The following is an 18557-nucleotide window of genomic DNA, read 5'->3' on the forward strand; positions in this document are numbered from 1 at the left end:
ACACGTTTTAAGGCTTTTATTTTTCAAAATTTTCCCCCCTTGCCCCCTGAGGGGTATTCCATACCCCCCAGACCCCCCGGATGTGGGCCTCCACCATAGGTTTCTGACCCCCTAACAAAAATTTGCTTCCGCCGCCCCTGATCATTAGGATAGTATCAGGATCATAGTATCAGTAGTATAGTATCGTAGTATAGTATCAGCAGGATAGTATCAGTAGGATCATTAGATATTAGGATAGGTAATTTGTCAAAGCTTTATTCAGAGGCTAACATTGTTGTCTCATTTATCAGATGTTGTCTCATCAAGAACAAAAGCTCTGGACAGAGATACTTACGACACATAAAGTAATGGCTCGACAGGACATCAGGCAGGACACTCTTCTTCACTTTAAAATAATTAACTTAAGCCTACACAAATTTTACTAGGAAGTACAGGAAGTGCTCAAGAATAAATGCATTTCAATTTGATTTGTATTATGAGTTATTAATTAAATGCATTCCAATTTGTCCATTAACTCAATATTGATCAGTGATCAGAATAGTAACAACTTCCATACAAATTTCCAAATTTGTGAGGGAATTTCTGTGTGTGTGTCGATTTTGTTATCTTATCGCCAAAGATAGTTCAGCAGTGCTGGGTTTAAATTTTCCAGGGGTCGATGTGAATCAACAAAATATTGTTGATGTGAAATTCCACTCAATATTAATTTCGTTTCGAATAATCTAAAGGTACGTCCACACCGAACGCGCAGAGCTGCGCCGCGCTGCGCAAAACATGTGCGCGCCGAGCGGCGCACTTGGTGTGGACGGCGAACCGCGCAGCTACGCGCACTCGAGAACATCCGCGAACACGATCCGACTGATGGCGGTATTTTGACGAACATCTTTGAAGTTTGTTCGCCTTTGCGCGCTCAGTGTGGACGGGCATTTGGTCAGTTGTTGCTGCGCGTCGTTTCGGCTCGAACTGTCACTAGAACCACTTCTACCTGTGTATGATCAAAATGGCTTTTGAATGGAGTCGTGAGTGCATCGAGACTCTGGTGAATGCATATCGAGTTCGAACGGAGTTATGGGACCCAAAAGACAATAACTACCATATTAAAAATGTTGATTCTTGCAGACATAATGGGATTTGCCTATAGCCCAGGATGACATAATTCATAGGCGGCCATTTTTTGTGAAATAGTAAATAACAACTAAATATCTTATATGTTTACACATGGAGGAAATAGCCGCAATACTGACATGACATCGTTGAAATAGCCCACGTGTAGCCCGCGCAACACGGATCACAGCCGCGCAACTATGAACATGGCGCTCTGTTCCGCCCAGTTTAGCGCAGTTTCGCGCAGCGCAATATGCTTTGCACAGCGCGGCGCAGCTCTGCGCGTTCGGTGTGGACGTACCTTAATGTGTCGATCGTCTGTGTCTCAAAGGAATCAAATTCCTTTATTGAAAATGATAGGGTAACTCAGTGAAATGTGCGAAGCAGTTGTCACTATTCACTCATCATCGTTACCCTACCAGACGCGGAAGAAAACGTTGTCGTGTATAATCTATGTGTCGTGTTATCTGTTAATTCAATTCTCGCGTTAGAGTCTATTTCAAAGAATTAGGTTCGATAGCTTGTACAGCTAGTTAGGATGCTGAATGTTCTTCGAACAAACTAGGATCGGTATCAAAGGTTATAGGATCAAACTAAACCTTGCTACGCTCCGATCGTTACCCTAACCCCACGCAAATGCGCTCTAAACAACGAAGAGGTTAAGGATAGATAGCCCGCACAGCTAACTAGGATGCTGAATATACTTCAGCAAACTAGGATAGGTTACGGTAGGTTAATCGTTACCTAAACGCCCGTGTGAACCTCGTTCGCTACCCTAAACCCACGCAAATGCTCTCTAAACAACAAAAAGGTTAGGGGTAGATAGCCTGCACAGCTAACTAGGATGCTGAATATACTTCAGCAATCTAGGATAGGTTATGGTAGGTTAATCGTTACCTAAACGCCCGTATAAACCTCGGTCGCTACCCTAAACCCACGCAAATGCGCTCTAAACAACAAAAAGGTTAAGGGTAGATAGCCTGTACAGCTAACTAGGATGCTGAATATACTTCAGCAATCCAGGGTAGGTTACGGTAGGTTAATCGTTACCTAAACGCCCGTATAAACCTCGGTCGCTACCCTAAACCCACGCAGATGCGCTCTAAACAACAAAAAGGTTAAGGGTAGATAGCCTGTACAGCTAACTAGGATGCTGAATATACTTCAGCAATCTAGGATAGGTTACGGTAGGTTAATTTGGATAACTAAGACCCCCCACTATCCTTTAAAGATCCCAAATAATCAACAGGCTAACGCTAGCTATGCGAGCACTAAAGCAGCTATCCTTAGCTATTTATAAAACAGCTCTTTATATTTATGCAATCGTTCAAGTAAATCAAGTTGGATAATAATAATAAGTATTATTATTATACAAAATAAAGATGTTATTAACCAATCGGTTGTTAGGCTATTATAGCTAGCGGCTATTCAGATCAAAATCAAATGCTATATCGCTAGTCAATGTCGAGGATCCAATCACCAACAACTATAATCAACGGCTAACTATAAACTATTACTCCGGTAGTAGATTCGGTGTTAACTTCGATAGCTATCGATATCAATACGATCGATGGTTCGGATCAGACGCAAAATAATAACAAAACGTCGAGCAAAACACTGTTGTGTTGTGCGTGGCAAATAGGTTATGTCGTTATTAAATCGTAAACACCTTATAGCTAATTGTGTCTCGTAACTCTCTCTACGTTTGAATTAAATACCAGAAATTCGTTAAGCATACAAGATAGGGTAGTAGGCTATAGAATGGCGTACACTGCCCAAAGGATGCTGCTTATACTTCAGCAAAAGGAGAGGTGTTTGGAAGGCAACATTGAGTTTATATGACGTTATATTACACAAGCTTAGGCTATTGTCACCCTCAAATTATATAGTTCTTCAATAACAACTAGGCTAAGGCTTAACCTATTAAATCACTCCTTAACTGCGATACAAGAGGGTTTAGGTAATTGAGTAGCGTGTTCCGCCCAAAGGATGCTGCTTGTGCTTCAGCAAAAGGAGGGATATTGGAAGGTGACACAGAGGTTATGTAATATAAGATGTGTTGGTCAAAATCCTTTAGAATGCTCAATTGCCCTTACTCTTTTGCTTTCCTCAATAGCCTAGTGTATGCTAACTCGTTTGGATTTTATATAGCTAGTCGGCAAAATGTCTTTAACTTCAAACTAATTATTTCACAATTTAAAATCTAAATTAAACGGCAAAAAATACCAATTGATCACTGATGAAAATCGAAAACCTCGTTTATCGTGAACAAATTATCGCAAATCAATTAATCAATATCGTTCGTGAATATCCAAACGTAAAACAACTAGTTTCCCTGAGTCATAAAATGATATCAAGTAGGCACTATACCTTAGAGAGAGACGTGTTGATTGGGTCACAAAATGGCACAGACTGTCCGGCGGCGCCCGGTCCCAGTGGTTTTGTTGCACGTCTGGGCCGGTCATGCGCAGAAACCAGTTTTGGCAGTCTGACTCGGCCTCGGCGGCGGCTACATCGGTGCTTGCGCTAACTACTTGAGCCTCGCCTCGCCATGCTTAACCTCAAAACTGTTGGTCGTTCGTACTACTATGATGATCCTCAAGTAAAAACATTGTTGTCTTCTGATTTCAGCCGTGATATGATAAAAAAAAGTGAGGTGTAAAAAATCAACCCTTACATCTTATATGAGCAATGTTTGCATGTATGTATGTATGCTTGCACAAAGATCTTGTAAACAGCTTCGACGATTTCCTTCAAATGTTGTAAATAATTTATTTCTGGTCTAAAAAGGTGTTTACTCCAGTTAAAACTACCAACAAAAACCTAATCAATTACATAAAAAATTTAAGTCAACATTTTTAACATTGGCCTTATAATGCTAAGTAACCATGTATAAGCGTCTAGGCAGCCAGTGCGACTCCGAGGATCGTGGATCAGATCGGAAAACCCCCCACCACCGCTCCGTGATGATGGCGTGACGTCAACCATTACCGTAACGATACGGAGCTGAGTCATGAGCCTTGGTGGTGTAGTGGATAGCGTGTCGGGCTGATAATCTGAAGGTGCCGGGTTCGAATCCCGCTGGTAGCACAAACTTTTTGTGAACATTTTTTTTTTCATATCAGCAAGTTTGGTTAGGTTATGACAGTTTAATTTTATAATTATAAAATTGAATTTGAGACATTTATAATTTTATTTTTAGAACAGAACTATTTTTTCGATTAGTAAACCTTCATTCGAGTTTTTCATTATCAGCAAGTTTGGTTAGGTTATGACAGTTTAATTATATTTAACTTAAATTTAACCTACAAATGATACGTTTTGACAGTGACAGTGATAGAGATAAAAATTTTCTGCGAACAGTTAGGCAATGCTGATGCTCGGGTATGATTCAGAAGCGTACAACATGGTGCGGTGGTGGGGAGTGTTCTGATCCACGATTCTCAGAGTTGCACTGGCTGCCTAGACGCTTGTGTAACCATGTTGGTTGAACAAAAATAACAAGGAAAATGTAAACAAAAGACTTGTAACATGAGTTTTGTAAAAATGTTCAGTTACACAGAGAAAATCTAAATTCATTTCTTGTGCAATCAATTCCAATCTATTGACTTTATACATAAATACGATCTATTTCATATTTTGTTATCAAGTAATATTATAAACACAGATAGGAGTTAAAACAAAAAATATCTGTTAATTAATGATTTTTGGCCCGAGACTCGAGGGCCAAAATTATCAACCCGAAGTCTGACCCGCAGACCCTACTTAGTTTGTTTGTTGTTGTGACAGAGACAAGTACAGACCAGTGAGCTGATCATGCTGGGGCGGATGTTTGTCAGTGATGAGACAGCCAGACTAGAGGCAGTCAAGCTGGAAGCCAGCGCTCCTACACCTCCAGGTAAATATTACGTTGGGTCCCCCATACCTGTGGGTAGGTGAAGGGTATAGTGCTTGCCTAACAATTAGGCCGTCTGCTCCAGATCATGACAAAAATCAGTAATTTATTTTGTATCAAAACTGGACCTTAGAATAGAAAAACCAATTGTTTATCTTCATGATTCCTGGATCCATGTGTTCTGTTACTTTGATTACTTGACTTGTGCTTCGACCACTGATATAAGGAGTTAAATTGTTACCTGACCAGTGAAACCCCTGACCAAATCATAAAATAGAAAATCGGATCTACAGGTTTGTAATGTATCAATACATAATTGTTATTGGGGTAAGTTAAATATTGATATTTTCTGATATATCAGGTTTCTTACTGCATTTAATAAATGCCTAAGAGTTTAATTCTGGTTATTAAGTCCTCAAGCCTAATAGAGTAAGGGTTTTTAAGGGAAACAAGTTCACAGTAGTGTATATTTTACAAGTAATATCTTGTCTTCATTGTTTTATCGATAATCTTTGCTCCAGTTAAAAAAGAACGAGAAGACAAGACATCGCCAGTAGTCGTGAAGAAGGAGCCGGAGGACCACTCACACCATCACCACAACCACGGTGGTGGGGGTGATCAGTTGACCCGCAGCCACGACCGAGCAGTGAAGAGGGAACGTGAGGAGGCAGACGACGGAGTCAGCGTCAAGAAACACTGTGCAGATGACGAGGAGATCAACGCACAAGTGCAGAATGCAATCGACAGTATCCTAAACCTCGGAAACAAAGGGTCAGACCCGGTGATAGACGAGGCTGTTCGCAGCATCTTGTCGTCTTGACCTGCCCCCGCCCCCCCACCACAAGCTCCACCGAGGCAAGTCCACTTGCGGAGAATCGTTTTCCATTCGTTGATGTTAAATTTGTTAAAATTTACCGGAAGTTATGAACTGTGCTGTAACATGAAAAATCAAAGAGTGATTTTTCAAGGGCATGTTCGATGTGTGCCTTTGTTTTAAAGTTGTTTTTAATTGCTCGATAGTTAAAATCATATTTTATAAATGTTTTATATGGTTCAGAAATATCTTATCGAACAGTAATTTCATAAAAATCACTCATAGAAAATGTAACTTTTAAAGATAGGTTGGTTTGACAGGGGTTGCTAGTAAAAGAAAAAATGCAATTACAGAAAGATTCTGTGACTACAAAATATCTTATTTGCATGTTCACTGAGTTTTAACTATGCACAAAATGTTTCTACTCAATATTCTATTTTATAATTGATTATCATTTTTAGGTAGTTTGCGATGAAGTCAGAATCCTCCTAATTTGTTGAAGCCACTTTTAGGGCCGAAATTAATAACTGCCGCAAACCCGCAGACTGAGCGAATTTCCATTTGCGTGATTGTATTTTTACTGAAATGTGCCACATTTATTCTGTATTTAAATAACATTAGGTGTAATGAGTACTTTGGTTTACTGCTACAGGGAAAGTAACAGTGATTTTTAGTGAGATTTCGAGATTTGAATATTGTAATATGATATAAATAATTTACCAAATTTGATCAAAATAATAAAATGTACATAGTAAACAAGTTAACCACAACAACTTTATTTTTTCCGTAAGAATAAAATGATAAACCTTTTAATTCGACGCTTTGTAAGACAGAGGTTCTCAGACAGTTTGTCTCATGTAAGCGATGAATTGTCCATCAATGCTTCAATATATCAAATTCTTTTTTTTAAGCTGTACATGATGGCTCTAATAGCAAATTAGGTATTTCCATGTTTCAAAGGTGAAAATTTGAAATTAAAACAATTTTTTTCAAACCCCATGACACCCCGTTTCTGTGACCCGATCTTACTGGTTCAAGTTTTCATTCATGTTTATCCAGCTCTACATTTTCATGACCAAAATTACTCTAGTTATGGTGTTCAGGGACACGCATATAGATATCAAAATTTGAACTTATAGTGTTCTTGTCCTCTGGGGACATCAAAATAAAAATGTATACCGTTCCTTAGTCTAAGTCTTTCCGAGCTGCCTAGGGATCTTTCCCTATAAGAAAATTCACCAGTGGGCTAGAGCTTTTAACTTTGACTGGCAAGGGACATCCATAAAATGCATAAATATGAAATGAAATGTTTATTCATCACTCAAATTTACATAATTGAGGCGTTCAGAAGTCAATCCGACAAAGTCCTATCAACAAAAATGTGCAGTAGGCCTATAGAGAATTAAAGTTATCTTTGAATGGAAAATTCTGAGAGATTTTTAGCAAATTTTTACTAGGCTCAACCTCAACATATGTCTTACAATAATTGCCAACTTTTTAACCTATAATGGAGTTAGTCACATTGCCAACAGACAAGATTCAACTAAACATTCTGAGTGGTGTGTATAAAAGTTACTTTGTTTAACAAATACTCAAAAAGTAAAACTCGATCAAATAAAAAAGAACAATGTATTATTGCAAATCATTTAAATACAAATTCTGGCATTTAATAAAACATAAATATGGGTTTCATGCTAATACAAGCAGCTTCATTCTGTGTTGGTAGTGCATTTGTCGTCACTCTCAACTTCGCCTTGCAAGATATGAAAAAACTCATCATACAAAAGCACTATAAAGCTCTTAGCACAACAACTTAGCAAAACATAACCTTTTACCATGACAGTTCAACATGAAACATCAGTTAGTTGACAGTTGTTATGGAAACATGGAGTTAATCAAACTGGCCTCCGAAACAGCTGGGGAAAGGTTCAGTTGGTGTAACATTTAGCGCATTCTAGCGGCAAACTAATGAAATATGGATTTAGTCGTCTTGGCCACTGAAAATCCTTTACAAAAGCAATCTAACCATGTTATGAACTTGATTTGAACAAAAATTGGACTTAGCCAGATTGACTTCTGAACGCCTCAATTGTGGTTTGATGACAAATAGATATCACTGTCTGATAAACTAATACAAATTAAATTAGCCTACTGCTAAATATATTGTAAAATAAAAATGGTTTGAGAGTCTTACTTTTAAATATTTCACGCCGGTATGTTGCACCTTTTTTAGTTTCACATGCAGGCCTGTTTGAATTTGTGCGTTGAAATTATCTAATTTTATTAAATATATTTTGTTTTCCATCCCGCTTTCCCAAGGTATTTGAATAATTTGAGACTCAGTGAACATGTGAACTTGCATCTGCAAAATGTCTAATTTCTCTCTGTTAGTGACATGAAGTCGATATATGCCTGATGCTAAATATTAATTTTACTGATCTTCTGTCGACCCACAAACCATGCCTAGATAACTTTTGGTCAAGTTGTCTTGGAGATATGTAGTAAAGCATTATGAACTATAATTATTATGATGATATCTTGTATTTTGTCTTCATATTTACTATTTAGATAACTTGCCGATAGATAACCCTAAAATTGATTTGCTGATATAAATTACTATTAAAAAAGTCCTTAAGTGTAATTTTATAAAGTTTTTGCCGCTCAATCGGTTACACTGGCCATGAAACCAAGACAGAAATATGTTGGGTTCGTGTTTCAGTGTGCATTATAATGTCTGATAATGTCTCCCAACATTATCAGTACCTATGTATCATTCCTGTAGTGTTCTGGCTCTATTATATTTACTTCCACATATGGGCGTTTGATGTTCATGTGGTCAGGCAAATGCAAGGTAAAAGAGGCTGCCAGCCTGTTAAAAAAAAATGTATATGCTAAATTGTTTTCTCAAAATAAGTCAATCTTTACTCTTGCCTCCTAGACAACTTGCTCATTTGTATACACCATAGGTGCATTTAAATCCTCTCTTTAATAAATAACAAGAAAACTGTTTTGAAATAATTATACCAAAAATTTTGTTTTTGAATAGTTTAAATGTTTTAAATGCCTAATTAATTCACTCCATGGGTTTTTTTAGATTCAAACTTCATGAATTCAACATAATTATAATGCAGGACTCTCTGTTGATTTGCCACAAACCATTATTTTAGTTTGTACCATGTTAGTATAGTTCATAACCATTACACTAAATCTTCATTTTTTTGGGTGACTTAAAAATTAGTCAATAAAGAAACAAAATTTAGGTTATTAGTATTTTTGAGGATAGGGAAAACTAGCACAAGAAGCACAAAACTTTACACTACCGGTACTAGTTCATAGTGTGTATTGTGTCAAGTGTTGTGTTTCTTGTACCAGATTAGACCCTTTCCAATTGAGGTAAGCCTGCAATCCTCACAAAAATCCTAAAAACCTAGGGCCCTCTACTCTAAACTACGTCCTCTACCTCAAAATTTAGGTAATTTACTTTATTTTTTTATGTTTTGTCCAAACCCTTGTCTTTCTAATACCTAAAATTGACCCTTTGTGTGATAGTATCATTAATTGGTGGCACCTGGGTTCATATCACAATCTTCAGATTTGAAGGTGGGCTTCATAACCACTCAGCCACCCATACTATAACATATTAGGTCAATTAATTACTTAATTGTATTAAATTACAATTAAATTGTAGAAAAAGGAGAATAGCAGCTAGCTTACCTTGAAAGTGTGGGTAGGCCATAGAACAAGTAGAAAAAACACTGTGCACACCACAGTGTTTTTTTTCTATTTTTTTTCTACTTGTTCTATGGCCTACCCACACTTTCAAGGTAAGCTAGCTGCTATCCTCCTTTTTCTACAATTTAAAATCCTGGCCTAGAGCCTTTCCTTAAACAAAACTAAATTACAATTAAACACGTTGTAAGTATCTTGTCCCACTTAATGTGGTGTTTGCACTAAGGGTCTCTTTACTCTCTTTGAATAGAGAAAACTGGATTTCCAATGAGTTTTCCTATTAAAAGTCTGTGTTATTTTTTCCCATAGTAATGGTTAAGATTTCATGTCCTGTCCAGGTTTTAAAAATACTTGTCAGTTGTACAAAGTTACAAAAATCACTCAAAAAATAAAGTAAAATAATAAATGCTGAAATAGTAATTGTGGTGAATGAACAGAGTTATGCAAGAGTTGTAGGTTGAAGTAAATGGCAGGGATTATCAAATTGTTTGGAAATTGCATGGTTATAACTTTCTCTTTGCAGTTGCCACAAACGCACGATGCTGGCATAAGACACGACTAAAACATGCAGGACTCATAGTGAATAGTTTAGATTGTTTTGTTTTGTATGTGTTATCTTCCTGTTTTGTAGCTTTAAGTATGATTATTTATTGGGCACAAACCAAGTTACTTACCATGAGTCTGAGTCTGGCTGCGTTCAGATGTTCCCATTAGTGTATATATGTGTTTATATTGTGCTTTAGTTTTATATTGACCTGCCTTATTTATTATCGCTGCTTCGTTGGTTCTTCGTAGAGCCCGACATCGAACTGACTGCCTTCCGCCCCTTCTGTCTAGTCGTAAAACGTTTCCGGTTATTATTTCTGGTAATTTTTTACCGGATAACAAAGTTATTTATGAAGAAAACTGTGTTTTTAAATGTCATTATAGGTTGTAAAAGATTGATTGTATATTTTAAAATACGCAATGTCCAATTTGTCCTCTTAATTTACTAGGCCCCTCCTTTAGTTGTGCTTATAATGAATAAGAAAAATTTTAAAACAATTTTTAACTGTTTGGAAGTTTTAAGGTTTTTACAGGAACGAAATGTTGGACAATCGCAGCAAACCACTGAGGCTCGCAGCAGTATTTTCAGTCGGCTAGCTTTACATCCATGTGATATGTAGTTCCAATGGTTTTCTAAGTATTATTTACGTTAAGTGCCAGTTCCTATGCTATCTCGCTTTTTCTGCGTTCAGAAAACCTATCAGTCTCGTTTATTCCCAGTAACCTTCCAGAAGGAAATCATCCTTTATTTTAGTTAACTTGACTTTGAAAGAAAAAAAAACTAGCAAGTTGCAGTTGCATTCCTAAGAAAGTGATACTAAACTTGATATTTTAAGATTAGCCACCGTACTTAACTTGACCACCATGTTTACGGTTTAGGTGTATATCTTTTATCAAATGTTTCTATTTTAATACTCATGAAAATTGCTGGTGCCATAGTTAAGTAATTTTTTACATAAGAAACTGATATTTTTATTAGTTTCCTATTAGTTGTGTGTATCTTTCTCTGACAAAATTGTTGGTGCTTCTTTTATAAGAATGTAATTTATTGAACTTAGTTTGTTTATTTTACATAATATGTAAACTGGGCTAAGTTTTTAGGCCTACTGAATTAAGTCGAATAGCAAAATGTGTAAGCCATTGGCAAATATTGTCCATTATTTATTATCCTATAGAACTTTTCATTGCATGTTGTCTGGTTACAATTTTAATTCGGAGCTATTACTGAGCATTTATTATATTGTACCGAGCAATATAAATTACATTGTGTTTTTATTTTAACTCACCGTGGTACTGAATAGTGGGTAACCAAGTAATAGCAATATCTCCTTGGTGAGACTGTAGATTGGTTGTGAAGACCGTGATCTCATTCTATCGTCCTATGCATAGATACTTCTACATGTACAAATTTAATAACTTAAAATACGATTGTGTAATATAAATTGTAAATAATGTAAATAACTTTTACAGATAAAAACAAATTCATTTTAAATGATTCCAGCAATTTTATTCAAACCTTGTTCTCTCAATAATTATGCATTATTTTTAGGCTAAGTTGCTAATGCCTTTTCAGCATCCTTATAATATGGCTCTTGAGAAAAGACCACTTTACGTTACTCCTACTTTATTTAAGTTTAGGCCTATAATATTTGTAAGCTACTGACATTTTATGAGCAATACTCATCTTACCTTGACAAAATTTAAAACAGAACTACAACAAACATTATTTGTACCCCTTACAGCTCTTACGTTGACGAAGGTTACTTTTGGAACTGATAAAAGGTAATGTAAAACCAAATATTTTATTGAGTGGAGCAAAGCGAAGCTCTTTGGGATCAACTTCAATGCAACACACTTACCAAATGTTTGGAATGTTTAGACTAAACAAAAGTTTTTAATTTTTAACATTGGCCTTAAGGGTTGCCATGATGGTTACAAAATAACAACATAAATGTAAACAAAACAAAGAATAACAGCATATGTTGAAAGTTAAAATCAAGCCACGACCTAAACACAGTACTAAGGAAAAAATTTTGATGATGACCACTGATCAAATAATACAGTAGAGTCCCGCAAACTCGGCACTCGATAACCCGGCAGTCTGGATAACTCGGCCATCACCTGGCTCAAAAAATTAGTGATTTTTTTGAGTCCGAGTTAAACATGGACTCAAGCCAGCTCAAGTCAAATCATTCTCAGCTCGTACAAATGATTTGTTGTACTATATCTGATGACTTATTACTAACTTGTAATATAAATATAAATAAAAGAGGTAGTTAATTAGCTTAAAAATTGTATTGTTCTTATTTTTAACCCTAGTTCCCGATAACTCGGCATTTCACAAACTCGGCACCCTTCCAGTCCACATTACGCCGAGTTTGCGGGACTCTACTGTACAGAGAAAGTCTTAAGTTTACATTTTAGTCGCAATTTGGAAACTACCACTGATCGAATAGGTACAGTATTTTACAGACTTGATTTACGTATGTCATAGAATTATTACTTTATTATTTATTTTATTTAACATGACAAAAGATATGGCCAAAATTGCTAATACAATAGATACTTCTCAGCAAATTTGAATCTCTTACATCTATTGCACTGTAAATGCAAGCAGTCTAAAATCACAAATCAGCCAACATACAGTGCAATCCCTCTTTCACTTTTACTAAAACCATGTTGATGTCAGTGTAACAGAGGAACAAAAGAGGCCCCAAGATTGATCCCTGGGGTACTCCATATCGCAGTGTCTGCCGCTGAGATCTAAACTTTTCAATATATTTAGCATTTTTTTGCTCTATTATGTAGTCCACTTCAACAAACTGTTCTCTGTTTTCTAAATATGAAGTGAACCACTGTAATTCTTTTCCAATTATTCCTAATTCATTTAAGATATTTAATAGTTTACAATGTGAAACGCTGTCAAAAGCTCTACTAAGGTCTAAAAATATTCCAACTACTTTATCACCATTATCTACTGAATTTATTATTGATTCAATTTTCCTGGTCTAAAACTGTGTAGCTCCTTTACAAACACTCGATTCGTTTCAAGGTAATTAAAGAGCTGAATATAAACAACTCGTTCAAACATTTTTGAAAAAAACCTGTAAAAGAGATATTGGGTGATAGCATGATGGGTCTGCGGCATTTCCTTTTTGGAATATGGGAATAACCTTGGCTAATTTTAATTTGGATGGAAAAATTCCTGAAATCAGAGAAGAATTTATTACATGTGTTAATGGTTTTAAGATATATGGTAATGATCTTTTAATTATTGTGATAGGTATTTCATCATACCCCGTTGAATATTTATTTTCAAAAGAAAGAATTAATTTTCTAAGATTGTCGTAGTTATGGATTCAAACTTGAAATTTTTAATAGTGCAAGATTTTGAGGGTTTCTGTGTTAGGCCGGACGCACACAGATCAAGCATTTCACCTGAAGCAAGTGTTGCGAGGCAAAATGTTTCGCTGGGTACGAGCACCCCATGTATTTCAATGGGACGCCGCACACTGATCAAGCAAACGTTGCGAGGCGCCTCGCAACGCCTTGAAACATTTGAGCAGTTGCTCGACGAATGGATCCCATACAGCACGATGTTTGATGTTTCAAGGAGCAAAACGTTCTGCGCATGCGCCAAATGTCTTCTATTGAACAATATTGTTGTTTAATTTTTCTTGCTACCATTTTGGTAGTCATACAGCCCATGCAAAGTAGTAAAATAATTAAGAAATTACCAAGGCTACTCAGTTTATTAATCATTATTTATATAACCATCACGACACTATCTATTAATAATTCCTTACGGTATTTAAAACCCTTCCTATAAAATAGTATAGCATTTATTCGACAATAATTATTAAATTTCCCTGGATCTGATTTAATTTCTGAGAGGAAAGCTGTCAATCAACAGATTGATTGTTTGAACCCAATGTTGTCTTTCTATTTAGTCCAGCATTTTGCAAAAACTGACATACAGCAATAGTTTACTTCCTCGTCACATATGTTAAAACAATACTGTAGTATAAGACCAGTAAACATAATATGTAATTCTAATATTTATTTTTCTTAATTTTGCTTGAAACTAAATGCTGAATCATGCTTGAACCTCCCGCACACTGAAGAAGCAAATAAACAAAACGCTTCAAGCAAATCGTTGTGAAACATTTTGCTTCAGGTGAAATGCTGGATCAGTGTGCGCCCAGCCTTACTGTATCTATTGCTGTTATTAATGGTTGTGAAACATATGGCAAGACAAGCTTTTTAACTGCAGTTGTAAAAAAGTTATTAAATATATTACTCACTGCCAATGGGTGTGTTACCGTTTGACCATTTTGAACAATGGTTTTATTTGAAGTTAGATCTACTGCTTTCGACTTGAGTTTTATTTCATTTTTTATAATCTTCCATGTTACTTTAGTTTTATCGACGGCATTTTTTTTATCTTTTTACCGTAAAATGTTTGTTTGGCTTTGTTAATTGATTCATTAAATTCTTTTTTCTATTCAAGGGCTGTTAGTGGCTTACACTTGGCCCACACTATGTTTTCTTCACCCGAAGACTGTTTTGAGTTTTTCCTAAATAGTTTTAAATGTATTTTTGATTTGTTTTCCTCTAAAGAAAAAAAGAATCTCACAGCCTAAAACTAAGTTGCACGCTACACCTAGCAAGATTGATTGGTATAATGAGGATTTAGCTCATCTGAAGAACTGGATCATGCTGGTCCATGAGCAGTCCACGAGTCAGCCTGAGTTAATGCCCTTGGTAAGAAGTCTGCGCGGGGAGTATCGCCACGGTATTAAAAGCGCAAAGATTTCTGCAAACGCTGCTTACATCACAGGCTCATCCAACCCATGTAAGGCAGCTTGGAGTTTGATTAATCACAGCAGACCTCGACCAACAGTGAACTTGGAGTCGAAGTTCTCAGCAACTGATTTTAATGTATTTTTTATCCAAAGTGTCAACGACATTGTTGGGAAAATACCTGATATACCTTTTGTAGATTAAAATTTTACTGTTAAAATTCCCAGGGTAAACACAAGTTTCTCTTTCGCTCCCACAAAACCAAATGATATTGTAAAGATTGTTCACAACTTCAAAGCCTCTAAAAATAGGGATGTTTATGATTTGTCAACAGATATTGTTAAGCAAGTTATACACACAGTTGCACCTGAGCTCACAATTCTGATAAACAACTGTCTTGCAACTGGTTGTTTCCCAGATGCCCTAAAAGTAGCTAAAACAGTCCCAATTTATAAAAGAGGTCCCCGTGAAAGTTTGTCTAGTTACAGACCTGTGTCTATCATACCTGTTTTTGCCAAAGTTATGGACTCTGTAATGTTCTCTCAAATGTATTCCTACTTTGAGGAGAATAATCTCCTAGTTCCCTCACAGTTTGGCTTTAGGAAAGCCAAATCGACAATATTAGCTGTAGAGTCCTTGGTGTGTGAAATTATCAAGTCTTTTGAGTCCAAAAAGTCAACACATGCAATTCTTTGCGACTTGTCACGTGCTTTTGACTGCATTCCTCACAATGCCCTTCTGGTAAAACTTAAATTCTATGGTCTAGGAGATGTTGCCCTCAAAGTGGTTTCCTCTTACCTGTCAAATAGGAAACAAGTTGTTAGTTGGAATGGGACCTTTTCAGAGAAAGGTGATGTGCTCCATGGAGTTCCCCAAGGCTCTATCTTGGGACCCCTCTTATTTTTGATTGCCATTAATGATTTGCATTACCATGTTAGTAGTCACATTATTCTATTTGCAGACGACACAACTTTATTTTCGTCTGAAAAAACTGGTTCCTGGCTCAGTCAGCAGTGCATGACTCTTTGGCCTTGGCTCAGCAATGGTTCATTTTAAACAAATTAGCTCTTAATGATTTGAAAACCCAGGAAATAACTTTCAGCCTTTTGCCTAATGTACCTGAAAGTTTGTCTGTAAAACTGTTAGGTTTTGTACTGGATCCCAAGGAAACTTGTACTGAGATGTGGGAAGGTCACATAGATGTCCTGTGTAAGAGACTTAACAGAGTGTTGTTCCTGCTTAGAAAGCTAATGTCTGAGCTTCCAAGGCCAACAGTTAGGCAGGCCTACCATGCTTTCTTTCAGTCTATTTTAGCCTATGGAACCAGGCTGTGGGGCCATGCCACTGGTACTCAGAGAATTCTTTTAATTCAAAAGAGAGCTGTTAGAGTAATTTCAAATGCTGGGTACCTTGACCATTGCAGACCTTTGTTTGTTGAAAATGAAATTTTGACAATTGTAAATGAGTACATTTTTCAGTGTCTTGTGGCAATAAAAGCCAGACAAGACTCTCTTCATGTAAATAGCGATGTACATAGTTATGATACTAGGAATAAGTTTGATATCTTTGTACCTAGAAATAGGCTTCAAAAATCAATGTGTTCTTTTCCTGTTTCAGGCATTAAACTTTTCAACAAATTGCCCCAATGTACAAGAAATTTACACACAAAAAATTCTCCACTTTTGTAAAAGTTGGCTCACTCTAAATCCTTTTTACCACATATCCGAATTTTTCAACTGCGACAAAAGCAATCTGGTGGTAACCATTATTTGAGTCATTTTCAGGTACACCTGCATGGTTTGTGCATGTTTTCTTGTGTTGTTTTTTGACTAGAGCTTATTTATTTGAATTATTTGTTGATGGATTTGTTGCATGTTTTGTTTATTTAAACGACGAGCCTATTGTACTTGTTGTATTTAATGGCAATAAAGACTTATGACTTAAGACTTAAGAGCAATAAAAGCCAGAAACGCACGACCAACTACTTCTGGCAATGTTATGAGATAGTTGAATGTAGGACACTTGCTTGAAAACAATGCTTTTCATAATTATGTTAAATGTACAAAATTTAAGAAAACAAACCTCATAAGATATGGTGACAACTACTTGTGCAATTCTCCCAAAGCAGGCAAGTCTTTAAAAAGTTACATCTGCTATGGATCCATGCAAGATTATTTCTGCATGAACTGCAAATCCATTTGATTTATTTATTTAGGAAAGGTTTAAAGACAAGTGGTTTATCAATTATCAAAGACTTGATTTAGAACACTGTTTTATGAAATAAGGCCTTTTTATACAGGGTGAGTTTTAATTGTCCCCCCCCCCAACTTTTTTCTACATTTTTTAAAATGTCAATCCCAGACCACTTCCAAACATTGTTCGGTAGTAAGTACTTCATTTTGACAAGGTGCTCGATTCCGGCCGCCATCTTGGATCCGCCATATTGAATGCAAAATATTTTTTTCAAATGTAAAGGTAATAATAATGATGATAATGATAATAATAATGATAATGGGGGTTGTGACCCATTATTCTGAACTAGATTTTTACCCTGATTACAATGCCACAAACCGTTTTTAAAAATCTTGATTCATTCAAAAGTTATGAGGGCTTTTTAAAACTTTATTTTCAGCCCATTTTAACATTGTGCATTTACAAACTAAGACCATAATCTCAAAATAGTGCTAGATAAAGATAAGTATACACTACCAGTCATTGTCATCATATTTTCTCTTTGTTATGACTGATGTATTTTTTTCGGCCGCCATCTTGGATCCGTAATTTTGAAATGTGATATATTATTTTAAATATGAAGGGTGTGTTTTGACCCATCATTTCAAATTACTTTTTTAAGCTAAACTCAATGCCACAATCATTTTTTTGTTATCAAGTTTTATTTATGAGATATTGCATTTTTTTGGTTAAAAATGTGAATATTTCAAAATCAAAATATGAAAATGAAAAACGGATCATGGAATTGAGTTCAGCTTAAAAAAGTAATCCGAAATGATGGGTCACAACACCCCCTTAATGTTTAAAATAATTTATCATATTTCAAAATGGCGGATCAAAGATGGCGGCCGAAAAAATTACATCAGTCATAACCAAGTGAAAATAAGTCGACAATGACTGGTAGTGTATATTTATCTTTATCTAGCACTATTTTGAGATTATGGCCCTTAGTTTGTAAATTTACAATGTTTAAATGGGCTGAAAATAAAGTTTTAAAAAGCCCTCATAACTTTGGAATGAATCAAGATTCTTTGAAACGGTTTGTGGCATTGTAATCAGGGTACAAATCTAGTTCAGAATAATGGGTCACAACCCCACCTTTACATTTGAACAAAATATTTTGCATCCAATATGGCGGATCCAAGATGGCGGCCAGAAATTACCACCTTGTCAAAATGAAAGTACTTACTACCCAACAATGTTTGGAAGTGGTCTGGGATTGATATTTGAAAAAATGTAGAAAAAAGTTGGGGGGGGGACATTTAAAACTCACCCTGTACAGTATACAAAAAGTATTTGTACAGCAATGGTTTATTGTTTAACAGCATCTTAAAATGTTTAGTCATATTTGTCTTTGGTTATTTTTTCATCCCAACCTAAAATGTATTATAAAAGAAACAATATCTGTTGGTTACAAAATAATATTCTGGTGAT

General features: G+C 36.0%; 1 protein-coding gene across 2 annotated transcripts in view; it reads left to right on the top strand.

Moving 5' to 3' along the window:
* Nucleotides 1–8627, top strand: part of LOC129004788 (mucin-4-like) — a 34130-nt gene extending 25503 nt beyond the window's left edge. For both annotated transcript variants that reach the window (XM_054433425.1, XM_054433426.1), the window contains exons 14-15: nt 4894–5002; nt 5521–8627. In XM_054433425.1, coding sequence (XP_054289400.1) covers nt 4894–5002; nt 5521–5819 — 408 coding nt within the window. In that variant the 3' untranslated portion in view covers nt 5820–8627. The remainder of the gene's footprint in view (nt 1–4893; nt 5003–5520) is intronic.
* The last annotated feature ends 9930 nt before the right edge of the window (nt 8628–18557 follow it).

This window comes from Macrosteles quadrilineatus, unplaced genomic scaffold, assembly GCF_028750875.1.
Source record: "Macrosteles quadrilineatus isolate MER2022 unplaced genomic scaffold, UCM_ALF_1.0 Scaffold_11__1_contigs__length_5352618, whole genome shotgun sequence".
In the NCBI taxonomy this organism is placed as follows: domain Eukaryota; kingdom Metazoa; phylum Arthropoda; class Insecta; order Hemiptera; family Cicadellidae; genus Macrosteles; species Macrosteles quadrilineatus.